Genomic DNA, 20,364 nt, shown 5'->3' with positions numbered 1-20,364 from the left:
GGCGCCGCCCCGCGCCGCCCAGCAGCTCCCAGCCCCGGGCTGCAGCCTGCCTTGCTCTTCCAGGACGGCTCGCGAGCACCCACGCGGTGTGACCTTGCTCCGCCGTGGCAGTTTTGACCACCTCGCGTCCCCTTTGGTTTGGGTGCTCTCACAACCCAGCACCGGCAGGTCGGAGCGTCCCTTTGCGAGCCTTCCAAGCAAGTGATGTGTTGGGCACCGGTCCCGCTCGCGGGCTGTTTATGGGCAGGGCTGGACCTCTCCCCAGGGCCCCCTGCTGCCGGAGTCAGCCTCTGTCCCCCAGCCCAATTCCCCTCGTGCTGAGTTAGCTGGAATTTCTGCACAGCGGAGTTTCTCCTGGCGTGGGCTCACAGTAACGTGGCAGCGGGGGATCGTTCTGGGAAGCATTGACCTTTGCAGCGGCGTCCAAACGCCCAGCATGGGTCCTGCGTGGTTTCCAGGAAAGGGGCTTGGCTGGGAAAGCCGGCACGAGCACCGCGCGGCGCTGACGCCGGCTCCGCTCCCAGCGCCGCGCGCTCCCAGGCCGCAGCAGGTGGGCCCAGCCAGCCTCGGATTAATCATGAGTTTAATTAGTTGAAAAGACGAAATAACTTAAGAGGATAAAACCCCCTTTTGGTTTTCAGTGAAGTTTCCGAAGCCCGGAGAGAGAAGAGGAAGAGTCGGCAGCGTGAGCCTCTTCCCGATAATTTAAATCATGGCTTGCCTTACGAGCTGTGCCTAATGACAAGCACATGGTAACGCTGACATGCGGCTGCCGCTGTCTCCCGGGGATGTTCAGCACACAGGCGATCGTTTTCCCAGTGAGCACTACATAAAAAGCCCAAGCCCACGCCGTTCTCCGAGTCGCGTTTCCCTATCAACCTGCGCCGTTAACGGCTTCACCCAGAAAAAAAAAAAAAAAAAAACCCCGCAAACGCACTAGTTTATTTAAACCGCTGAGGCACGGCCACGTGTTCCGGCTGCGACGCCTCTCGCTGCGGCCAGGTGTGGCGGTGACTCAAGGTGTGCTGGTGACTCAGGGTGTCTTCCCAAACCCGGGAAACCGCCGGCGGCAGGAGCCGGCTCGCTCGCCGCGAGAGGAGTTGGGACACGTTACGCTTTGGCGGGCGGAGAACGCCGTGTGCGCTGGCGCGGCACCGCAGGGTTTGAAACGGGGCTAGGTAAGTGATTAATGTTCGTTTAAGGAGTCAGTGGGAGTTTTTCTCCTGAGGTCATACGTAGCCGGCTCACGCCTCGGTGTCACAAGCGAGGCACGCCAGGATCGCTGGAGGAAACCGAGGGGGGATTTTCTGAGGGGTGCAGCGGGGATGGGACCAGTGCAGACTCATCATCTCGCTTGTCGAAACCAGCTCCAGCCACCCTTGCTCCTGGGGTTACCAGGCTCCAGGTACCAGGCACAGGCAGGAACGTTCACTCTTCCGTCTGCAGATTTCCCACGGTTTTGTTCTGCTGGAGGCGGTTCTGTGCCTGCCGCGCTCGGCGGTGGGCTGAGCCCCCGGGCACTGTGGGGGGACGCGCACCACGCTTGTTTGAATTTGCCAATCGCTATTCCCACGAGATGCCGATTTTATCTTCTTCTGAGGCATCTTTTTTCCCTTCTGATTGTAGGTTCTTTCCCCTGATGCTGATCCCGTGTTGCACGCCCAGGCTTTCCCCGCCGAGACGCGTCCCTGGCTGCGGCACGTGTCCTGCCTGCAGTGACCCAACGACGGGACCGCGCTGCGCCGGTGGAGGGTGCCGGCCGTGTCGGCGCAGCAGACGTGAGGCGGGGGAAGTCGATCGTGCCTCGGAGCAGAGCAGAGGGAAAGCTGAAGCGTGCAGGGCAAACCAAGGTGTGCTCAGTTCAGGGCTCCCAGGGGAGGTGCCCTGAGAGGGGGCCCCAGACCCGGGCAGGGAGATGGGTGCCGTGATGCCCGGGATAAAGCCGCCGCCACAGCCCCCACCCGGTATCGCAGCACTGGTGATGCTGCCGGGCCAGACCCAGACCTGCCGCGACGCAGCACCCAGCTTTCGCTCACCCCGCTGTTATTTTCCAGCCCTCCTTTGCTGCAGGAGGTCTTTCTTTGTACACATTTGGTTTTGTCCGCGCTTCCCAAGGCTTTCAGGGGGTGATGTCTCAAGACAAGCAGGAGCAGCAGCAGAAACTGCATCCCTGTTTTACAGAAAACGGTTGCTGAGGTGCGCTGACCCGCTCCGTGTCACCGGCGAGCGTGCTGGCTGCACCAGGGCATCGCGCGTGGCCCGCTCTGCCCGTGGCTGGGCTCAGGTGCCGCCGGCCTCGGGCACACAGGTGGGACCAGGTGGGTGCTCTTGTCCCACGAGCTCTCACCCCTTGTTCCCCTGGCCCCTTTTCTTCCCCTCAGTTTATAATTTCTGTTCCCTTCTGCATTCAAGGAGCTTCCTGGGAGTGGGATGAGCAAATGAGAGAAGGCACAGCCAACGTGACCCATTCCCAGCCTGCGTCAGTGGGACACAGGGAACCGAGAAGTCAGGACCAGGCAGTGCCACGGTGGGCTGGTGTCGGTTTGGGTCCCGGGTGAGGAGCTGGACCACGGGCTCTTGGGCTGAGCGTGGCTCATAACCGTTGATCTGCACCCAGACAGAGCTGGGTGAAACTCTGCGTCCTAATCGCGTCTCTTCATACTTCTTTTAACGAAATGAGAATTTTTGCCTCGTGTCGACCAAAACGAGAATCTGACTGATAGATCCTTTCAGGGAAAAAGTAAAAGCCTTAATGAAAGATGTTAATGAAAAGGAAAGTTCGGTTTGTCGGTATCACTCCTAGTAAAGAAACGGAAGCGCTTGGGCAGCCTGGTGACCCTACAAGCGTTGCCAAAGGGTGCCCACTTCAGAGCCACGTCCGGCCTCGGGGCGCAGTGCGGGCTGGGGCGGTCGCTCCCCCCGCCCCTTCCCTCGCTGCCCAGCTGCCTGCGCTGGTCCCCAAAGGCCCCTTCTTTCCCCCTTGTAAAACGTGATGAGCTTTCTAGGTTCCATGTTTCAGAGGTCTTTGCAGGAAGCATGTTCCAAAAAAGCAAATTATTGCTGCCTGCTGCTGCGTAAGGCGAGAGCAGGTGAGAGCACCTTTCATCCATCATCCCCTAAGTAGGTTCAGTTGTTTGGGAGTGTTCAGTACCCAGCAGACTTGTGACAGCGCTGTAGCACCAAGTCAACAGTTAAAAAGGGAGATAAAGAAAAACTAGCATAATATTGTCTATTTTAACAAGACCGTGGATCCGTGGTGGTTTTTTTTTTTTGTGGCGGTTACAGAGCACAGCACTGTAGCTTTCACTGATTTCCAGCATTCCTTCCAAGCACGCGCTGAGAGGACGGTTAGCCTTTACAGAAAAGCTCGCTTTTGCCCCGAGAGGCTTAAAATGTCACTGATGGGAGTTTGTCCAGCAAACAAGGTCACATCCGAGGCACACTTCTGCTGTTTGCTCAGGCCTTGGTTGGCTCCCCTGAACTGGCTCCCCAGGTACTCGGCCTGTAACGCCCAGCTCTGGGCACTGCCTCCTCCCAGCCTGAATGGAACCAGCACACACCAGTAAACCTTCTGATGCCCTTTAGCTTACATCAGTTTTCTGAGAAACGCGGTCAGGAAGCTTGGAATGACCACAGCTATCAATCACATCCTTACACAACACCCTCGCTGCTGAGAACTGCGAGTACTTCATGTGTTACCGTCTAGGTCAACACAGAATAGGAGGCTTCCAAAGCAACTGTTTGCTTACCCTTTGAAAGCCATGACATTCTCCATCTTACACAACGTTTAGGGAGAGGGCTAGAACAGCCTGCCGTGACTAAGCAGTATTGGACATCCAAGGCCTCGTATTGCCATACGTTTGGGAGGGCAATCAGGGCCTTGGTCGTTGCGTGTTTTGTCCCCTGTCGCCATTCACCCGGGAAGAGCACCAGGCACCCAACGCACCAGGTGCTGGTAGCCTCCCCTGCTCGGTTTGGGGCTTTCCCAGCTGCTCCAAACTCAGCAGAGCTCCAGCTGTGCCATGACGTAGCTGTAACGAGGGGAGTGGGGCCGGGAGATTTGATCATTTTTCTATGGAAGCGCAGGGAATGATGACTTCCCAGCTATCGCTACGAGGACATGAGCTCAGCGAGAACGTGCGTTGGGTGGTCTGGCACCCGAGTCCCAGGCACGCGGACTTAAGGGCTTTTTTAATTATGAAGCGTAAGGGACCAGATAAAGCGTGGAAGAGTTCAGGCCAGCTTCAGGGACAGCCTCCAGTGTGCTTGTTCTGCCTCAGATCACACAGCTTCCCCGATGCTGGTTTCTATTTCTGTCTCTGTACTTCCTCCCGCAATACTGGAGCTCAGCAGGTGATTTATTGGTCTTCTCAGAAGTTAAGACAAGGACTCTTCAGTTGGGAAACTGGAAGATAAGAATAGGAGTGTACATTCCCCACTTCATGACTCTGAACCTGAACAAACCAGCTCTGACACGATGAAACCCCAGTTCTTCTTTCACCCAGTTTCGCGTGTCGCGCACCGATGTGACGTCACGCAGGAACAGCCCAGCCTGTGATTCAGCACCTCTTGTTTACAGAGATCCCCTGCTCTTTGACACCACCGCTGTACTCACGGGACACTTACTGGGTCTGTCACAGCCCACGGCGTAGACCGTCCTGTGATCCTGCCTCGTCTCACAGCAGGGAGATGAGCTGGCAAAATTTCCAGCACGCTGAGGATGTGGGTGCCGGCTCAGGAGAGCCTAATCCTTGCAGAGGACGGGGCTGCGGGAGATTAGTTGCTTTCGATCCAGTAGTTGTCCTTCCCTCTTCCACAAGCGGCCAGCTGCCTTTGCTCCCACCGCTTTCATCTCCAGAGCAAAGATTTTCTGTTGAAAGCACGGTGGTCACTATATGTGAGTGTTGTGCCTCATCTGAAATGTAAAAACAAGGCTTGTTCGTGTCAGAGGAGCAAAATCTTTCAACAGGGTGGGATAACCCTTCGTATCTCACAGGTCATCCTGTTCCCCTGGCAGGAAAGCACATCTGAACAAGCAGTGGGCTTCGCTCACAAACGGGGACACCCAGCAAAACCTGAGAGTGAAATTCGGGGTTCCTGGGTATTCATTCACCTGTTCCCGTTTAATGGGGTAGGCAGCGAGGAGATGCTGTGTGCAATACCAGTTTCTGGGAACAACACATTCCTTATTCCTCTTTATGACTGTCTCATAGAACCCTTGAACCATTCTTTTTTTTTTTCCTTCTTCCTGGGAGCGTGACTCAAAAATTGCTAAAGGATCTACAGATGAGATGGTATCAGGTTATTTGACTTCTAAGAACTAGCAGAGGAGTTTCTGGCTATGAACTGAGCGGGAACACAAGCAGGAACACAGCAGAAACCGTTCTGTAGGTTTCTGTTTCAGCAAAGCATTTAAGGATATCCTTAGTTTACAGTGAATTTAGTTCATCCTCAGAGCAGTGCTTATGGTATTTACCGAATACAGGCGTCCTAAGGCTGCATGGGATCAGAGGTTTAAATTACTTCTTCCAAACGTTTAGCATGAGATCAATCCAGCTGAAGGATGTCTGCCTCAGACCATGACGCTTTACTCGGCAACGCTGTGCTGCCTGTCTGCCAGCACCTCCTCCCCGGCTGCCGGGCGATTCCCTCGCAGAGCGGCAGCGCGTGCCACAAGCTGTGCGTAGCTGCTCGCTGGTGCTTCACCTCCCGGGCACAGCTGGCAGCAGATGATTCTGGCCTGACGAACGCGGGTTTAAGCACTGGAGGCCTCCCTGGTGCGTGCTGGCTCCTGTCATGGCCACAGTGGCTGGACAGAGGACGTGTGAGTGCATTTGTGGATGGCAGAAAGACAGTACCATCTATGGACACGCACCGAAAGAAGTTATTACTCATGAGTTAATAGTGTTAGTAAAGATTGCACATACTTATCCAGCAAGGATTCTGTTCCAAAGAAAGGATGCTTCATCCTGTGAGCTCCTCAGCAAATATATCCACTGCCTCATCTTCACAACTGCTTCAGTTAGCGCGTGACAACATGGCCGTGGGAGAAGTGAGACTGCTGCAGACATCCTCAAAAAAGGATGCGAGGAATGCGGTATTCAACAGAGGACACCGCTAGTGAAATCAAAATTTGGAAACGGCAGCCTTCAGCTTTAAGGAAAGACAACGTCACTGAGAAGGAATGAGGAGATTCCTCCAGAAAGTGATTTTATGTGTTTAAAAATAAATGTCAGGCAAAACTCCACAACTTGGTAATTAACTGCAAATGTTCCTCCTCTTCTTGCTTCTACTTGATGAGCACCTAGTTTTTGGAAGTCATTTGGGTCGTTTTCTCCCCAGTGATGTTGCATGCTGTGCTGCCCAAGTTTTCTGCACCAGTCCTCAGTCATTTTCCTACATGAGGTTCTGACTTTTAGCACCAATTCGTTTCTTTCTTTTATGAGCAAATGTAATTAGCGCTCCCTTCCGAGGTAACGAGTGTCGTGGGTGAAGGCCTGTGACCAGATTTAAATTGCACAGATGCATTCCTATGAGAGCAGGCGCTACTGCCAGCTGGGACTATATCCGTGTGAAGCGGTTTTGGATATAAAAAAGCCTGAGCATGCAGAGAGAAACTAATGGAAAGCCCCCAGGAGTTGCCACGGAAGCTGGTTTTAACCAGAGGAGCAGAAAAACAACTTTAAAAGTGGTTATAAACTTTTTTTTTTTCAGAAGCACAAGAAACAAAACCGAAGGGCAATGCCGCAGCAATGCAGTCCAGCAAACAAAACCAGGAATGTTTCGTGTGGGATTTCCCAGTCATAGAAAATATCAGTGTGAAAAAAGTACCTGCTCTAGTTTCTCTAGCATCCTTTGTTCTGATAAGAGCTTGTCAGAGAGCAAAGGCTGTTCCCACCTCTCCACTGCCTCTTATCTCCCTGGAGATAAGATTTGGCTCAAATCTCAATAGAAAACTGTGTCAAAAGGGGTTTTTGAAAGGACATCCAGCCTATGACCGGTTTTGTGGCAGGGTCAGTTCAGCTTGTTTTTCTTGATTGCCCAAATTGCTTTTGGGAAACCTGTAGCCAAACACTCAGGAGTAATTTCTTTCAGTCTCTGAAAATGGTCCCGAGGCTGACGGCAACCTCAATCTTTTGGTAAAAGCTGAGGAGCACAGCTGCAAGCCAAGGCAGAACCCACCTTCCTGTATATGTGGACACTGCTGTCTGTGGCTGCCAGTTAGTTACCATCTACGTTAATCAGGTTGGTTTGCTTTGGTTTTGTTCGTTTTTTTTTTTTTTTTTTTAATGTAAAGGGATAATGGTCAAGACCAGTGACAGTACGGCTTTTTGCCTTTCTTAGCAGATCCCTCCAGAAGTTCTCTCCTTGAACTAATACCACTTGCCAGCAGAGAAGGCCCTGGATTAAAAAAAAAAAAATTTTAAAAAAAATGCCTAAATCAATTCAGAAACCTGAGTGCTTTGCTCCGGGTTTTTAGCTGAGAGCTGTCGCAACCCTACATCTTCCAAACCCGCAATGGCACCTCACAGCTGTTCAAGAGCACGCACTTCTGGAAATCAGCACTAACCCATCAGTCTCATGCCCAGATAAAGCATCATCACGGAGGAGAAGGAAACTTCAGACTTGCAGCAGCGTCCTTCGCTTGCGAGTGCTATCTGTGGTGTGTAAAGGCAGCTCCTCACCTGGAACGAACTGACGGATGTGCTGGATGCGTTGGTGTACAAACCACGTTACAGAACGTATCAGCAGTCCGGAAGTAGGATCATAACGAGGAAGAGACTAAAAATAGCTCGGTTAGGAATAAAACCACCCTAGAGCCCTGGAAAGGATGTTAAGTCCACTTCTTTAAGCTGAGTTCAGTTTATCAGAGAGTAGGAAGGACGGCCGGGTGGCGCATACCCCATCCCTGCCTTCTGCTTCCTTCTTTGCCTTCCCCTGAACAGGCAGCGCTGGCCAGAGCCTCACAGATGTTGGCCTTAGGTCAAAGCTGTACCTGATCTGTCCCGCTGGTTCCCCTGGTTCTGTGGGAGGGGACGTCACGGCAAGCGGGATAGGCTCCGACATCAGCACCACTGAGACTCAGCCCCTTAGGCCACCGCAGTGCGGCTACTACGTCACTGCTGCCTGGACAAGATTAGGCAGCGTCAGCAAAAAGTGCTGTAACTCACTTATTCTGTGTCTTTCCGTAGCTCCAAATGAAGACGACATTGCCAACGGGTGGATAGCACTGCGATTGAGAGAGTACTCAAAAGGGTCAGAAGTGGGGTTTGTGTTTTGGTTTTTTTTAAGGAGTGCTCTTGCCTCCCACTAACAGCTAAAAAACGTTTGCGTAGCAGGGAAATTCCAGACGGGTGAGAGAAAGTTAATCTCCTGCCAACGTTCAAACAAGGCAAGTAGAATAACTACTATGATCATCAGACACGCAGCTTTACCTCAGTGTAAGGCATGCGAAAGGAAAAAGTGATTACTAAGTAAGTGTAGATGACGAGTCTGTTTTGCCTTGGGAAGATAAAGCAGCTCTTCAGAGAAATAAATTGCTGTGACGAGGCATGGGCAAAACAGGCCCCTCTCAGATGTATCCAAAAATCTGAGAAACAGATTACGTGTGAGCTACTCAGAAACAGCCCCACCTCGGTCCAAGGTCTTGCAGTGGAATCGCTTGCAATGCAGAAGCTTTTTAAATAAGTCTGTGCTTCCTGTAAGGACTTAAATAAAGCACAAGTCTAAAAGATGACAAGTTGTTGATTAAATCAAAATATAAACTAGTTATCAGCTACCAGCACAATATTCTAGACTATCCCACTGGATTTTTTTTTTAGTGGAGCCTATGCATTGACAACCAACCCTTTTAAGAACACCTTTCCATGTGGATTTGGTTCTATTCCACCAGTCTGTACCAAGGTATCCTTAGCAGAACAGACCTGCGCACAGCGACCGAAGCTGCGATAAAACCAGCTGAAGGAGGAAGTCCTCAATATCCTCGCGTAGCCACTTATGACCGTACAGAGCAGATACAACCAAAACCCCCAGCTGATTTAGCAGCACGCCGCTGTCTTTGTGCTTCGTGTAAAGTAACTGCACGTGGTACGTGATCAGCAAGAGCCAAGGCCAGGTTGGGTTTGCACAGCAAGATCTTCGTCTTGCACCTGGCAGCTGATCAAGCTGAGTTCCTTCACTGTGGTCAAGCTGCAGCACGGAGGACACACCAAAGCAGTTCGACATCTGGCTTGACCGTTTACCCGCTGAGCTTCCCCAGCACTCGGGAAATCTTTCCACAGCTTCAGGTAGGTGTAAGGGTGGAAAAATCTGACTGTGAGGCTCTTCCCTAAAACAGACTTTGGGAGCCAAAGAGCTGCATCTGTGTGCCTCACGCAATGGCTGTTACTGCTCTAGAATCTAATTTTGAATTATACCAAACTTTTCACTGCTGGTTTCAGAGAAATTCTCCCCAATTTTTTGTGGACATCAGAGGATGCTCATACTTCTATATCGCAGCTGGTGCATCTTTCTGAAAGACTCTCCCACCCTTGAGAACTTGGCATTCTGAAGTCAAAACGTTTGCTTTAAGACCTCCTGCTGATATGTGCCACAAAGCAGTCTTTGTGTCTAGAAACTTCTGAGAACAGCTATGGCCTGGAGCTCAAAACTGTTTTTTCCTCTCCCTGGTCTCCTAGGGAATAGGAAGAGATCTGAGAAGAGCACGTGGAAAGCCTGGAAAACCCCTGGTGTCCCATTAAACAGGCATTTCAAGTTACTTGACTGAAGTGTTTTGTCTCTCAGCAAGGCACTTTTGTTCACCAGTCACTGTTGCACGCCTTCAGCTTAATTGTTAGCACCAGCCCTGCCAACTGAAACAAGAGCCAGGACCACAGAGATACCTTGAAAACTCTCAGACTTTCGGAGACGGCCAAGTGAGAGATATTTCCCTTCCAGTCAATGGCCACCAGGTACCCAATACTTTTGTAGACTTGAAACACTCAGCCCTACATCACATGCAGCACCTACAGAAAGGGGCGCTTCTCACAGTAGGTGAGTGATCTTTGTGCATTCACAAAGTGCATAAGAAACCTGAGCCGGGTTGCGACAGGAGCCTAATGAGATCTCTGGGGTCTGAGCTAGACCTACTGCAGCTTAATCCTTCCGGGACACGGCGCTGACATTGGCACTATTCAAATTCAGAGTCGGGTACTCTGTCACACCACCTGTGAGCAAACAGAACGGTCACCAGTGCTAGGAGCAACTCAGACATGAGAGGAGCAACACCCACTGCCAAACCACTTTAAAATATATGTAAAAAGAGTAATGCTAGTGATATGTCAGCAGAATTACTAGCTGAGTAGGCTGCATGAGAAGTGAGCTCTATATGACTGAGTTGCCTTTTTGTTCTTTCCTGCATTTCAAAAAACTAGAGGTCTAAGTACCACTACTTCCAAACATCAGTTGTTCCAGCAAGAGAAGTCCAAAGAAGTAGGAAGCTTTATTGCATATTGATTTCTCCCTGCCTAGAGGTTCAGCTTTTGGCCTAGAAAGATCACAGAAAGGGCCTCAATTCATGACAGTTACAGAAGATACCAATTATTCTGACAGTTAAAGAGAATGCACACCAGAGAGATTGGCAGTTAAAGCAAGGCAGTGCTTCTGGAGCTCATGTTCTGTTCAGAACACAACACTGTGCAGTTGCTGGCTTCCATATCTGCATTTACCACAGTTAAAAGTTACAAATCAATATGCCGATGAAAATCGAGTTATAATCAACACTGTCTCTCCCCGTTATACAAACGGCAGCACAACGGGGCCAGTAACACCACCTACAGTAACCACGGGGCCGGAGCAGCAAGGTATCGTCTGTCAGGAGGTACAGCCGTTCCGCAGGCTCCCCTCCCCATTCATGGTCACCTACACAGTTCCTTCAGAAGTTCCTTCATGTCACTGGCCCCTAGCCTGTTAGACTAACAAATCAAGAATCACAAATTAATACAGTAGAAAATTAAGTCCTTTGCATCTGCAACAAAGTGTGCATTGCCACTCGGTCTATGCTCTCAGACCAACGGCTCAATACTTGATGTAAGAGATTCCCACCCCCCACCCAGTTGGAATCCTTTGCTCAAGTTTTTTAGACATAGAAATACAATGTTTGTCTCCAAACTTAGGAAAGAATCAGGTGTAATAGGAATCCGGTGGAACACCTTCTCTAAAGGGAACACAGAACTGTGTGGAAAAAGACTGTCCGTTCCTCGGCTGACTTCCAGCTTCTTACGTGATGTCCTTCTTCCTCGGGGGCCGGTGAATATTCCTCACCACACACTTCACCATCCATTCAATTCCTTCGTTCACGCCTTTGCTAAGGAAATAAGATAAGTAGACAAGATTAAAAAAAAAAAAAAAAAAACAAAAAAAAAACCCTCACAACAACCAACCAAGAACAAAAACATGACTCACGTAGTCCCTAACTGAGCCCTTGGAAGAGCGAGTGAAGGGTTCTGCCCTGCACTGATTAATTGGCATTACTACATTAGTTTCTCATACACGCAACAACGTGGATCTGATTTCATTCTAACTCTGTATGTAAACTCCATCCTTTATTTTTCTAGTGTCTATACAGGTCCACATCCAATTAAGTTAGTCATCAACTCTGTGGAAACCTTGGGATGAACAAGCATCAAACCACTTGACAGTCAGCTGCTTTGAGGTTATTTTTGCTACGAGCCTCAGGCTAGTTCTATCAGATCTTCCAGTCACGGCTCCAACTTTCCTTAATCATCTGTGCTGAGGCAGCTGAGCCCCAACTCAGTGGTCTGCACAGTTTCCCAGTCAGGACTTCCACAATTTATTTTTTTTTTAGTACAAACTCAAACTGAAATTTTGAAAGGAAATTCCACACAGATCAAAACTAGAAGTGTTTGTACAAACCCCACAACAATCGAAAAGGTTGCATTTCATAAGATGATTATCTAATACTTCTCTTCCAGTCAGTGCTTAACCATTGCTCTTGTTCTTGTGGTCATTCATCTGCTTAATGGCATTTGATTCTGAGCAATGCAGACCACAGAGATTTGTCTCATGGTTTAAGAAGGTTTTTTTTTGATACTTTACAGTAGCTTGTATAATAATAAAGCTTTCTTGCTAGATTAAAAAAAGAGATTTCAAAGGTTTGGATTCAGTACAGGCAATAATTCAGACAGGAGTATTTCCAGCCATCTGGAACGGTACTTTTGAGTTACGCCAGACAGCACTTTTCGCTCAAAGAACTGAAAGTGTAACCAAAGTATTTCAAGACTCAATGTGCAAGGTCACGGCATGCAGCTGTCTAGGCCTGGAGAAGAAACACAGCCTCCCAAACTTTGGTCTGTTCTAGTTGTTGTATCTGAAATCACAGGCATCTCCAGCATAACAACGCTCTTGGAGACAGTTATATTATCCACATAACAAAGCTCATCTGCACGACAAAAACTAGGAAAGCAAGAGCGTAATTACTGCGCCAGCAGCAGAACACCACTCATTTCTCTGGCAGTGTCACAAACACCTCTATTTTCCACTGACTTCTTACAGAAAAGCCAGGAGCTGCAGCAAGCCAATGCCTGCAGAGGTTATTGTGTACAGAGAAAGGATGATAAAGGACAACACTCAGCAGCTCCATACACCTCCGAGTCCTGTGCTCCCAGCCAGCAGTACATTTTCATTGTGTTTCACAGCTGGGAGTTACAGCTGAAGTTCCCAACCTAATGTGAGTCCAGGGTTCACGAACAAGTACCTGTCACTGCTGGGAAGGAAGCGCAGCTCCCCCTCAGGGGTTATTAAATCCCGTAGCACGGCTCTGCATGCCCGACGCCCTGCAGCCGTTCAGGTAACCGAAACGCCGTCCATTCTCGTACTTACCCAGTGAGAGCAGAGCAGGCTTGCGTCAGGCAGTCTCTCTTCCCAATTTTGTTAATGCAGTCACTAAACGCCGTCTTGATGTCGGGTATTGACAGACAAGTCTGCAAGGGAAACCAGAGAAGAGCTCACTTTCTGTGCTACAAGAGATGGTGACCTTCTTCCAAAATCCCACCACATCCACAGTTCTGCTTCAGTCAACAACGCTGTTAGGTTAAGCCCCCTCCCCACTAACACAGCAAAATCACTTCTTTACATAAAAAAAACCTGAACGTATTCTTTTTTCACCAAAGAGTTTGCAGTAAGATGTCACTACACCTGTTTTGAGGAACAGCTTTTTCCCCTTGGGATGAAGAACCGTAACACAGCAGAGGGGATAGCACCACTGAACTATCAATTCAGAGAAGTCTTGTTTTAGTGTTCAAGGGGGAGCCATGAACTGGAACCCTGTTTTACAGCAGAGGAGGGGGCAGATTACCCATCACTTCAACTAGGAGCAGTTGAGCTTCTCCCGCTCAGAAGGAAATGTCAGCTGCGGCTTCTAAGTTCCCTTCGTCTCCACCTCCCTGTCTACATTACAAAATATTTGTTTACAGATGTGTTTTGTTTCTCAGCTGAAACCACACAAACCAAGGGCAAACTAGGAAAGCTGGACGTGTGGTCACATACATGGCGTAGTATTACAACAACAAAATCCTCAGACGACCTTTCTGGAATGATGTTACCTGCCATACATTTCAGAGGAATCACACAACTGGAGGAATCGTATTTCTAACTCAACTCCCAGAAATGATGCACTGCAAACCATCCTTCCTTGAAGGCTCTTCAAGGCATAGCCTAGCCAGGACTGACCTGCCTGCACAACTGAATTCCTTTTAGGAAGGGTTCAGAACAGCATTACCCAAATTAAGCCTCAGGAATGCTACATCCAGAAATACATCAAGCAGCACGGCTCCATTTCTGGAGTCACCTGCAGAAAAGCATGAGTGGCTGCTTCAGGCAAAAAAAAAAAGGTTGGATTGTAGAGTCTTTATCTGTTTTCCAAATCCACTCCAGAAAAGACAATGCTGTTGCTTGCCCTCCTCTCAGGATAAAAGCGGAAGTACAGGCTCTTCAGCCACCTCAAGAGTAACGGATCGGGAGAATGAAACTAGAACAGACACAACAGAAAGGTGGCTAGCCTAACTAAAACTATTTAATCAAAAGCCTAACCAACCTGACCTATGTTCTGTGCTATCTCTTTTTACAGCCTTATTTTAATTTAAAACTTCAGCTTGTTTAAATTAAAACAAGCTTATTTAAATTAGAACTAATTTTACAGGGAAGCTGTGGCATTTCTTAGGTTGGAAATCAGAACAACTGTCATGCAGAAAGCTTATTTTCTAGCACCTGTGTGGAAAACGGGTAACACTATCAGTCTTCAAATACATGCTGCTACCCACCACGACTCCTCGTTTTTCAAAGACGAGGCGGCTTTTCAACACTCTGGAGATTTCAAATTAAATTTCCAAAATTCATCTTAAGATTAGGAAGGCAAGACTTCCTCCTAAAGACATCATACAATACCCAGATATTTTCATACGCTTTTTTTTCAGCTCAGTTTTTCCAGTATTTTTAATAGTGTTCCAAAATAAGACATTCTGTCCTCAAGTTTCAACACTTCATTGCACAGCTCAGAAACACAGTGCTTTTATAAACCTTTAAACAGCCGCATTCACATCGAAACAGCAAATATAAATTCTTATCCAGCAGCTTTTTCTGCATGAAACAGTAGGTAAGCCAAACTGCCTAACACTTTCAAAAGCGGCATTCTGACTTGAACGGAGTCCACATGAATTGTTAGGTATTAGACATTTAATTCCCCTACAAAGCAATAGCTTCTGTAATAAAAAACCGAAACAAACTCCCTTCCACAACACACATTTGACCCAGTCTTTTAATTAATTACAAAATAATCCAGTTTTGAAGCTCCCGATAAACACAGAGCATTCTAGTACCCAAAAAAGCCCCAAAACCCCACAGTGCTGTCATGATCTCAGAACTGGTGTTTTCCAGTCTGTTACTGTATTTCATCTGACAACGCCAAACACCACTCGTGCTTGGCAGGGCTCAGTGGATGCATTTTACCCTAGAGCAGTGCTTACTAACAGCAGAATTATTTTCCAGCGTCAGGACCAAAAAATTCTTACATTTCATGCAATTTCAGGCATTGAGTCAGAACTTTGTCATCTTATTGTGACAAATGTAAACTTAAAAAGAATAATAATCTACGTCAGATGTACTCCTTCCAACATATTCCAGCACAAGTCCCCTGCTGGCCTTTAAAGATGTAATCATCAGGAATTATCTTTCATCTGCAAATACCAGCAAGGTTAAGACACCACTTGTCCTCCCTTATCACGATCCACGTTAACGACAGAGGGAGGCCGGTGAGAATTCCCCACTACCGTCACGTGTCTGGAGATCAGAGCAGAAAAATCTCCATCAGTGATAACCCTGTAATGTTCCATTTTCTTCCAGAGGTCTTCAATTCTGCTAGATCAGTGGAAAAGAAACAGATCTTCTAGTTTTCTAAACCTTGCTTAAGTGAACCTGAGTAATTACCGAAAGACAAGCTACAGTGCCTTTAATGTTCTGTTAACAGCATTGATGTCTCTTGGCTCTGTGGCCGTATCCAAGATCGTAACCCAGGCTTAGGCCTCTAAATATACAATTTAGGGATTTCTTACAATTCCTCCAGCCGGTACAGGTTTGCTAATCTCTTGTCACAGTTCTGCGACTGCATGAAGGCACTAAAACTGTGGACTGCTCTTGAACCCTCCAGAATGAGCACGGAGTCAGTCATAGTTTTTATCTGTTCTGAACACCTCTCTCTTGTCGTATAAAGAAGCCCACTCACTCAATCATTTCTCTTCAGTCTGGCTCGGGTGCCAGAGCAGCTGGCGTTTGCAATATACCCAGAACAAAATACGCATATACAGCCATAAGGACAATGGGAACAGCTTCCCAGGTGCCTGCATACGGTTTAATTCTCAACGGCTAAAGGCAAGAGCGCAGACTGCTCCCTGTCGTAAAGCTGTAACGTTGCATGGAAATAGGGGAGATAATATTCTGGTTTCCACATAGGAAAAAACAGTCGATTTCCGTACATACCAGAGTTCACAGCAAAGTCAGGACCAGAAACCAGGACTCCTGTCACTTAATCTCATGGTATCTTTTAAGTGGAACTAATTTCTTTCATTTCTATGACTAGATAATCTCATTATCATCCAAAAAAAAAAAATATCTGTTGTGTTGTGCCCAAATCGTCCTTTAAAGCCTCAAGTATTTCCCACAGGCACACTCACTGAGATAGGTGTAAAGTCCAGGAGAAGGAGCTGGGAAGTATCTGCGCACTTTGAAACAGATCCTGACCACGGCGGCCAGAGGTGGTACTGCGAATTTTACTGACAGTCTCTGGCTCCATCTAGAGATCAATCACTCGAACTGCAGCACTGGAATTCCAAGCACAAAAACATGGGAAAAAAACCACGACCACTTCAGGCACTCTCTTCCACGCCGCAGGAGATGCGGACTGCCCTGGCTGTGTCACTTACACAGTCACACCACAATGCCCACTAACTAGTGAAATACAAAACAAGAGATTGGCAGGTCTGGATACGCTTGAAAGATTTTAAATTCTACTATCAAGAAAAAGCATTCCTTGCCATTCACTGCTGCCGTTGATGGAATGCTCTAGAACAAACAGAAAGTTTCACTGAACAGATCTTATCTGGTTAAGGGAAAAGGGTGCTACTGCTTCACGTACATTTGTTGTGCTGTCCCCAGGTAATAGTAGAGCAGCATAAACAAAGTGCACTAAACATTTTTTTTCTGAATAAACAGTATCAAGATACTAAGTCACGGTACAAGAAAACCCAGCATAGCTACGTAGTCTGTTCTGCTTACATTAAAAGTTCAAAACAGCCGAGATGGTCTCGCCTGTAGTAAGCTCACTTACACCACTGGAAAAGAGTTGGAGGGGAAAGGAAAATATCAAAACTAAATTCTCAGCAATTCTTTCCAGCAGCAGGATATCGCCATAGGATGAGTCCAGGAACGTGAAACAAGTTTAGTGTGAACACAGAGCTCACCATTCCAAGGCTTATTTGCTCACTTAACAAGTAAATCTGCAATAATCTTACCTCTACATCCTGCTTGTTAGCTAACACCAGAATGGGAACCCCTTCCAGAGCTTCGCTGGTAATCATCTTCTCTAGAAAGCACAGAAAGAAAACCAGAGAGGGTTAGCCTGTTTTGGAAGATAAAGGTGTGCAAACGCCTGACAGAGACTATCTGGACACAGGGGTGAAGCAAAAGGCTCCTTCTTGCATTACAGTTTCATTTGATACAATTTTTCAGGTCTATTTTCCTCACAGAATTTTTTCCAGCTCAAACTCCAAACTTTATGTTGATCAACAGGCACGATACTGGGAATTAATGAGGTGATAAATATAGAGTAAGGAATAAAAATTACAAAAGAATTAGCACAAGCACAAAAAGAGATTCCAGGTCATTAGAGGCAACAAAAGTCAGTCCCGTGTCACAGACAGGACAGACTTCAACAGAAAACCCACTACAGATGTGTCAGCAACAGGCCGCACAGCTTACTTGAAGGCCGCAGGAAGAGACGTGACAGTAATGCAAGAACTGTGCCACAACACATCATGAAACGCGGTACAGGGGAACACCATCTACTCACCAAAAGCTCTTTTAGATTCCGAGAGCCTCTCCTCATCAGTGGAGTCAATAACATAGATCACTCCGTGCGATTCAGCGTAGTACTGAAAGGATAACACCAAAATCAGCGTATCTAGCCGGTAGGACCATTTTTTCCTCTTCCCGATTTGTTTTTTTCACTTGACAAAGTTTTGATACACACGGAAGAGATCACAAGGTACAGCCAGCTGTTTCCATAGCATGTCTGGAGAGAAGAGTGGTGGCACACAGCATGCACTGCCTGTTTGCAGGCCTACTGAATGCAACAGGTGAAAAGGCTTATCCATCCCCCCAAAAAGCTCTCTCTCCTGCCACAACCCTCAGATACGGGTCGATAATTGTTGTCTGTAAAGAATAACGCAACTATTAAGCATTCATTTTTGCTAATCTTGCCCAGATATAGTTGAATTCCTGGAAAAGTGTTGATGCTAAATACCAGGGTTACCAATAAAGCCTGCATGATCACTAAATGTTCACACTGCTTCAATTCTAAAAGAGAAAAAAACCTTTATAAGAGAAAAAAAAAAATCTCCAACCTTGTCCCAAAGAGACTGTAGCTCCTCCTGTCCACCAAGATCCCAGAACATTAGCCGCGTTTTGCCAACATCAATAGTACCAACTGGAGGGAGAGAAGAAAAAACAATTCAACAAAAACTAAAGGTGTTCTCTGAAGCACAAACGCCTGCACACACCCCTAAGAAATCTGGGGTAGAACAGTCTTCTGGAGGAACAAACGACATGCTGTGGCTACTTTCAACAACAGAATGACACCTTCACCAAGAGCAATCGCTAATATCAGACAGAGGCGTATCAGCGCACATTAATACCAGAACCAGGCCAACTAATGAACTCCAGAGAAATTTAGCTTCACCTCTGAGCACAGCACTGAAATGCATACACAGTTCTTTCAGGACTTCAGAGTTTTTAACTCTTAGGCTAAGAAAGCCTATTTTTTCTCCCACGAAAAGGCACGGGGAGCTGGGAGATATGATCTCTGTTTCCAGGAACTATTTTGCCCTTGTCGGTTCTTAAACATTTCAAGCAAGAACCAGCTGTTGCCTAACTGTGCAGGAAAGCTGAGAAAATCCCAGACAGGTTTACTTACTGTTTAAGCCTACGGTGGTTGTGATTTTGGACAAACTCATCCCTTTGTAGTTCTTGTTAAATCGAGTTTTAGTTTGTTCGAGGAAGGTCTGAGAAGGAACAAGAAAAAGTATTTACTCTCCAGTATTTTACTGGCTGGGGTAATTCAAACCTAACTCAAACCTGCCTCTGCATTTCTGCACAACCCTGCTCCCACAGACACCGCCCTGTCTGGCCTCGGAACAAGCCGCTCTTCTTGTTCCCTATTTTAGCAAGGAAAGAAGGGATCACAGGTGATTACGGGATTAACAAAGCCTCAGCTACAGCTCTGAAAGCTTATGCTAAATTTAAGTACGAGGGAAAAGTTGCTTCTTTGGCATGACATCACTAAAATAACTCACAACACAGCTGAAGACAGACAGACCTGTCTGTCAGAAGTCTTCTCTTTGGAGGACGTTTAGAATTGCGTGTGCTCTCCACACAGTTGGTAACAAACAGCACTTACAGTTTTACCAGCATTGTCCAAACCGAGGATCAAGATGCAGTACTCGTCCCTCTGGAACATGTACTTATAGAGTCCGGACAGCAGGGTATACATCCTGCTCCTGCAACAAGCACCAGCAAACCATCAACAAACAGGTCACTTCCCAAAGCCTCTCATTCCACGATGCAAGTTTTCCCAACACCAGACACACAAATGACGTTTGTCTTTCATCAGCAACTCTCATATTTAGGCAATCTCAGGACAAAACACGGATCCAAGAGAGATCATCCAAACAGCTCAGGATCAAATCTTCAAATGCACACAAGCGAGGGGAGATAAAGCGACACCAACAGCTGCAGAAGCGCACAGGGGTTTTGTTGTTGGATTTGCACAAACAAGGCAGAGAAGATTTGCTAAGATCCAGGAAGCATCGGTACCAAGTGCTGCAGCTGACTCACACAACATTGCAGCAACTCTTCTGTTTAAATACAAAGGGAACCTCAAGGCAAAGCCTTTGAGAGGCAGCTGTCTTGGAGGAAGCGTGCAGATAAACACTCGCTTTGAAGTCAAACAACATTGCCGAAAGGGAAAGGGAAGAAACCAACGTTCCAGAGCAGAAGTACGGGATTTCTCAGGCTGGAACGGGGGGAGGACAGGGCACCTCCGGGCGCAGGGGCTCTGCCCAGCGAGAGAGTGGGGACCGCTCCCCTCCAGCCGTGCCTGAGGCCCTTTCGGGCCGGCAAGCGACCACCGGCCCGCTCCCCTCAGATCCGAGAGACCCTCCCGCCTCCTTCCCCTGCCACGGCCTGACAGCGGAGAGGGGGAAACCGACACCCCCCCCCAGCCCCCCCGCCAGGTCCCCCCCCCCGGCCCAGCGCCAGCGGCCGGGCCAGGCCGGCGGCGCCTCGCAGGCCCGCCCCACGCCCAGCCGTGCCCCGCGGGCCCCCGCCGCGGCCCTCGCCGTCCCCCGAGCGCGGAAGGCGGGATGACAGAGCCCGAAGCCCCCGGCCCCTCACCAGGTACCGGAGACACCTCCCGTCACACAGCGCCTCACCGCTCCCCGTCCGCACCGGCGCCATCCCTCGCGGGGCGCGCTGGGAAATGTAGTTCCCGCGCCGCCGTGGGGGCGATGCGGGGAGGGCCGAGTGGACTACAGCTCCCAG

General features: G+C 48.3%; 1 protein-coding gene across 1 annotated transcript; it reads right to left on the bottom strand.

Moving 5' to 3' along the window:
* Positions 1–10,461: 10,461 nt before the first annotated feature.
* ARFRP1 (ARF related protein 1) lies at positions 10,462–20,355 on the bottom strand. The gene is made up of 8 exons (XM_086760609.1): positions 20,218–20,355; positions 19,223–19,322; positions 18,740–18,827; positions 18,171–18,253; positions 17,618–17,699; positions 17,061–17,131; positions 12,880–12,980; positions 10,462–11,344 (listed from the first exon to the last, which is right to left on the bottom strand). The coding sequence occupies exons 2-8, from the start codon at positions 19,313–19,315 to the stop codon at positions 11,257–11,259; spliced, it is 606 nt and encodes a 201-aa protein (XP_086616735.1). The 5' UTR covers positions 19,316–19,322; positions 20,218–20,355; the 3' UTR covers positions 10,462–11,256.
* Positions 20,356–20,364: the final 9 nt, after the last annotated feature.

The sequence above is a fragment of the Chlamydotis macqueenii genome, chromosome 16 (assembly GCF_036417535.1).
Source record: "Chlamydotis macqueenii isolate bChlMac1 chromosome 16, bChlMac1.mat, whole genome shotgun sequence".
NCBI classification, from domain to species: domain Eukaryota; kingdom Metazoa; phylum Chordata; class Aves; order Otidiformes; family Otididae; genus Chlamydotis; species Chlamydotis macqueenii.
This window is presented reverse-complemented; position numbering and strand designations above follow the sequence as displayed.

Excerpts from the sequence above, each read along its gene's own strand:
- ARFRP1 (XM_086760609.1), bottom strand. The coding sequence starts at position 19,315 with ATGTATACCCTGCTGTCCGGACTCTATAAGTACATGTTCCAGAGGGAC. Across the intron at positions 18,828-19,222 it reads TGGACAATGCTGGTAAAACT|ACCTTCCTCGAACAAACTAA; the intron begins GTAAGTGCTGTT and ends GTTCCTTCTCAG. Across the intron at positions 12,981-17,060 it reads CTAACAAGCAGGATGTAGAG|ACTTGTCTGTCAATACCCGA; the intron begins GTAAGATTATTG and ends TTTCCCTTGCAG.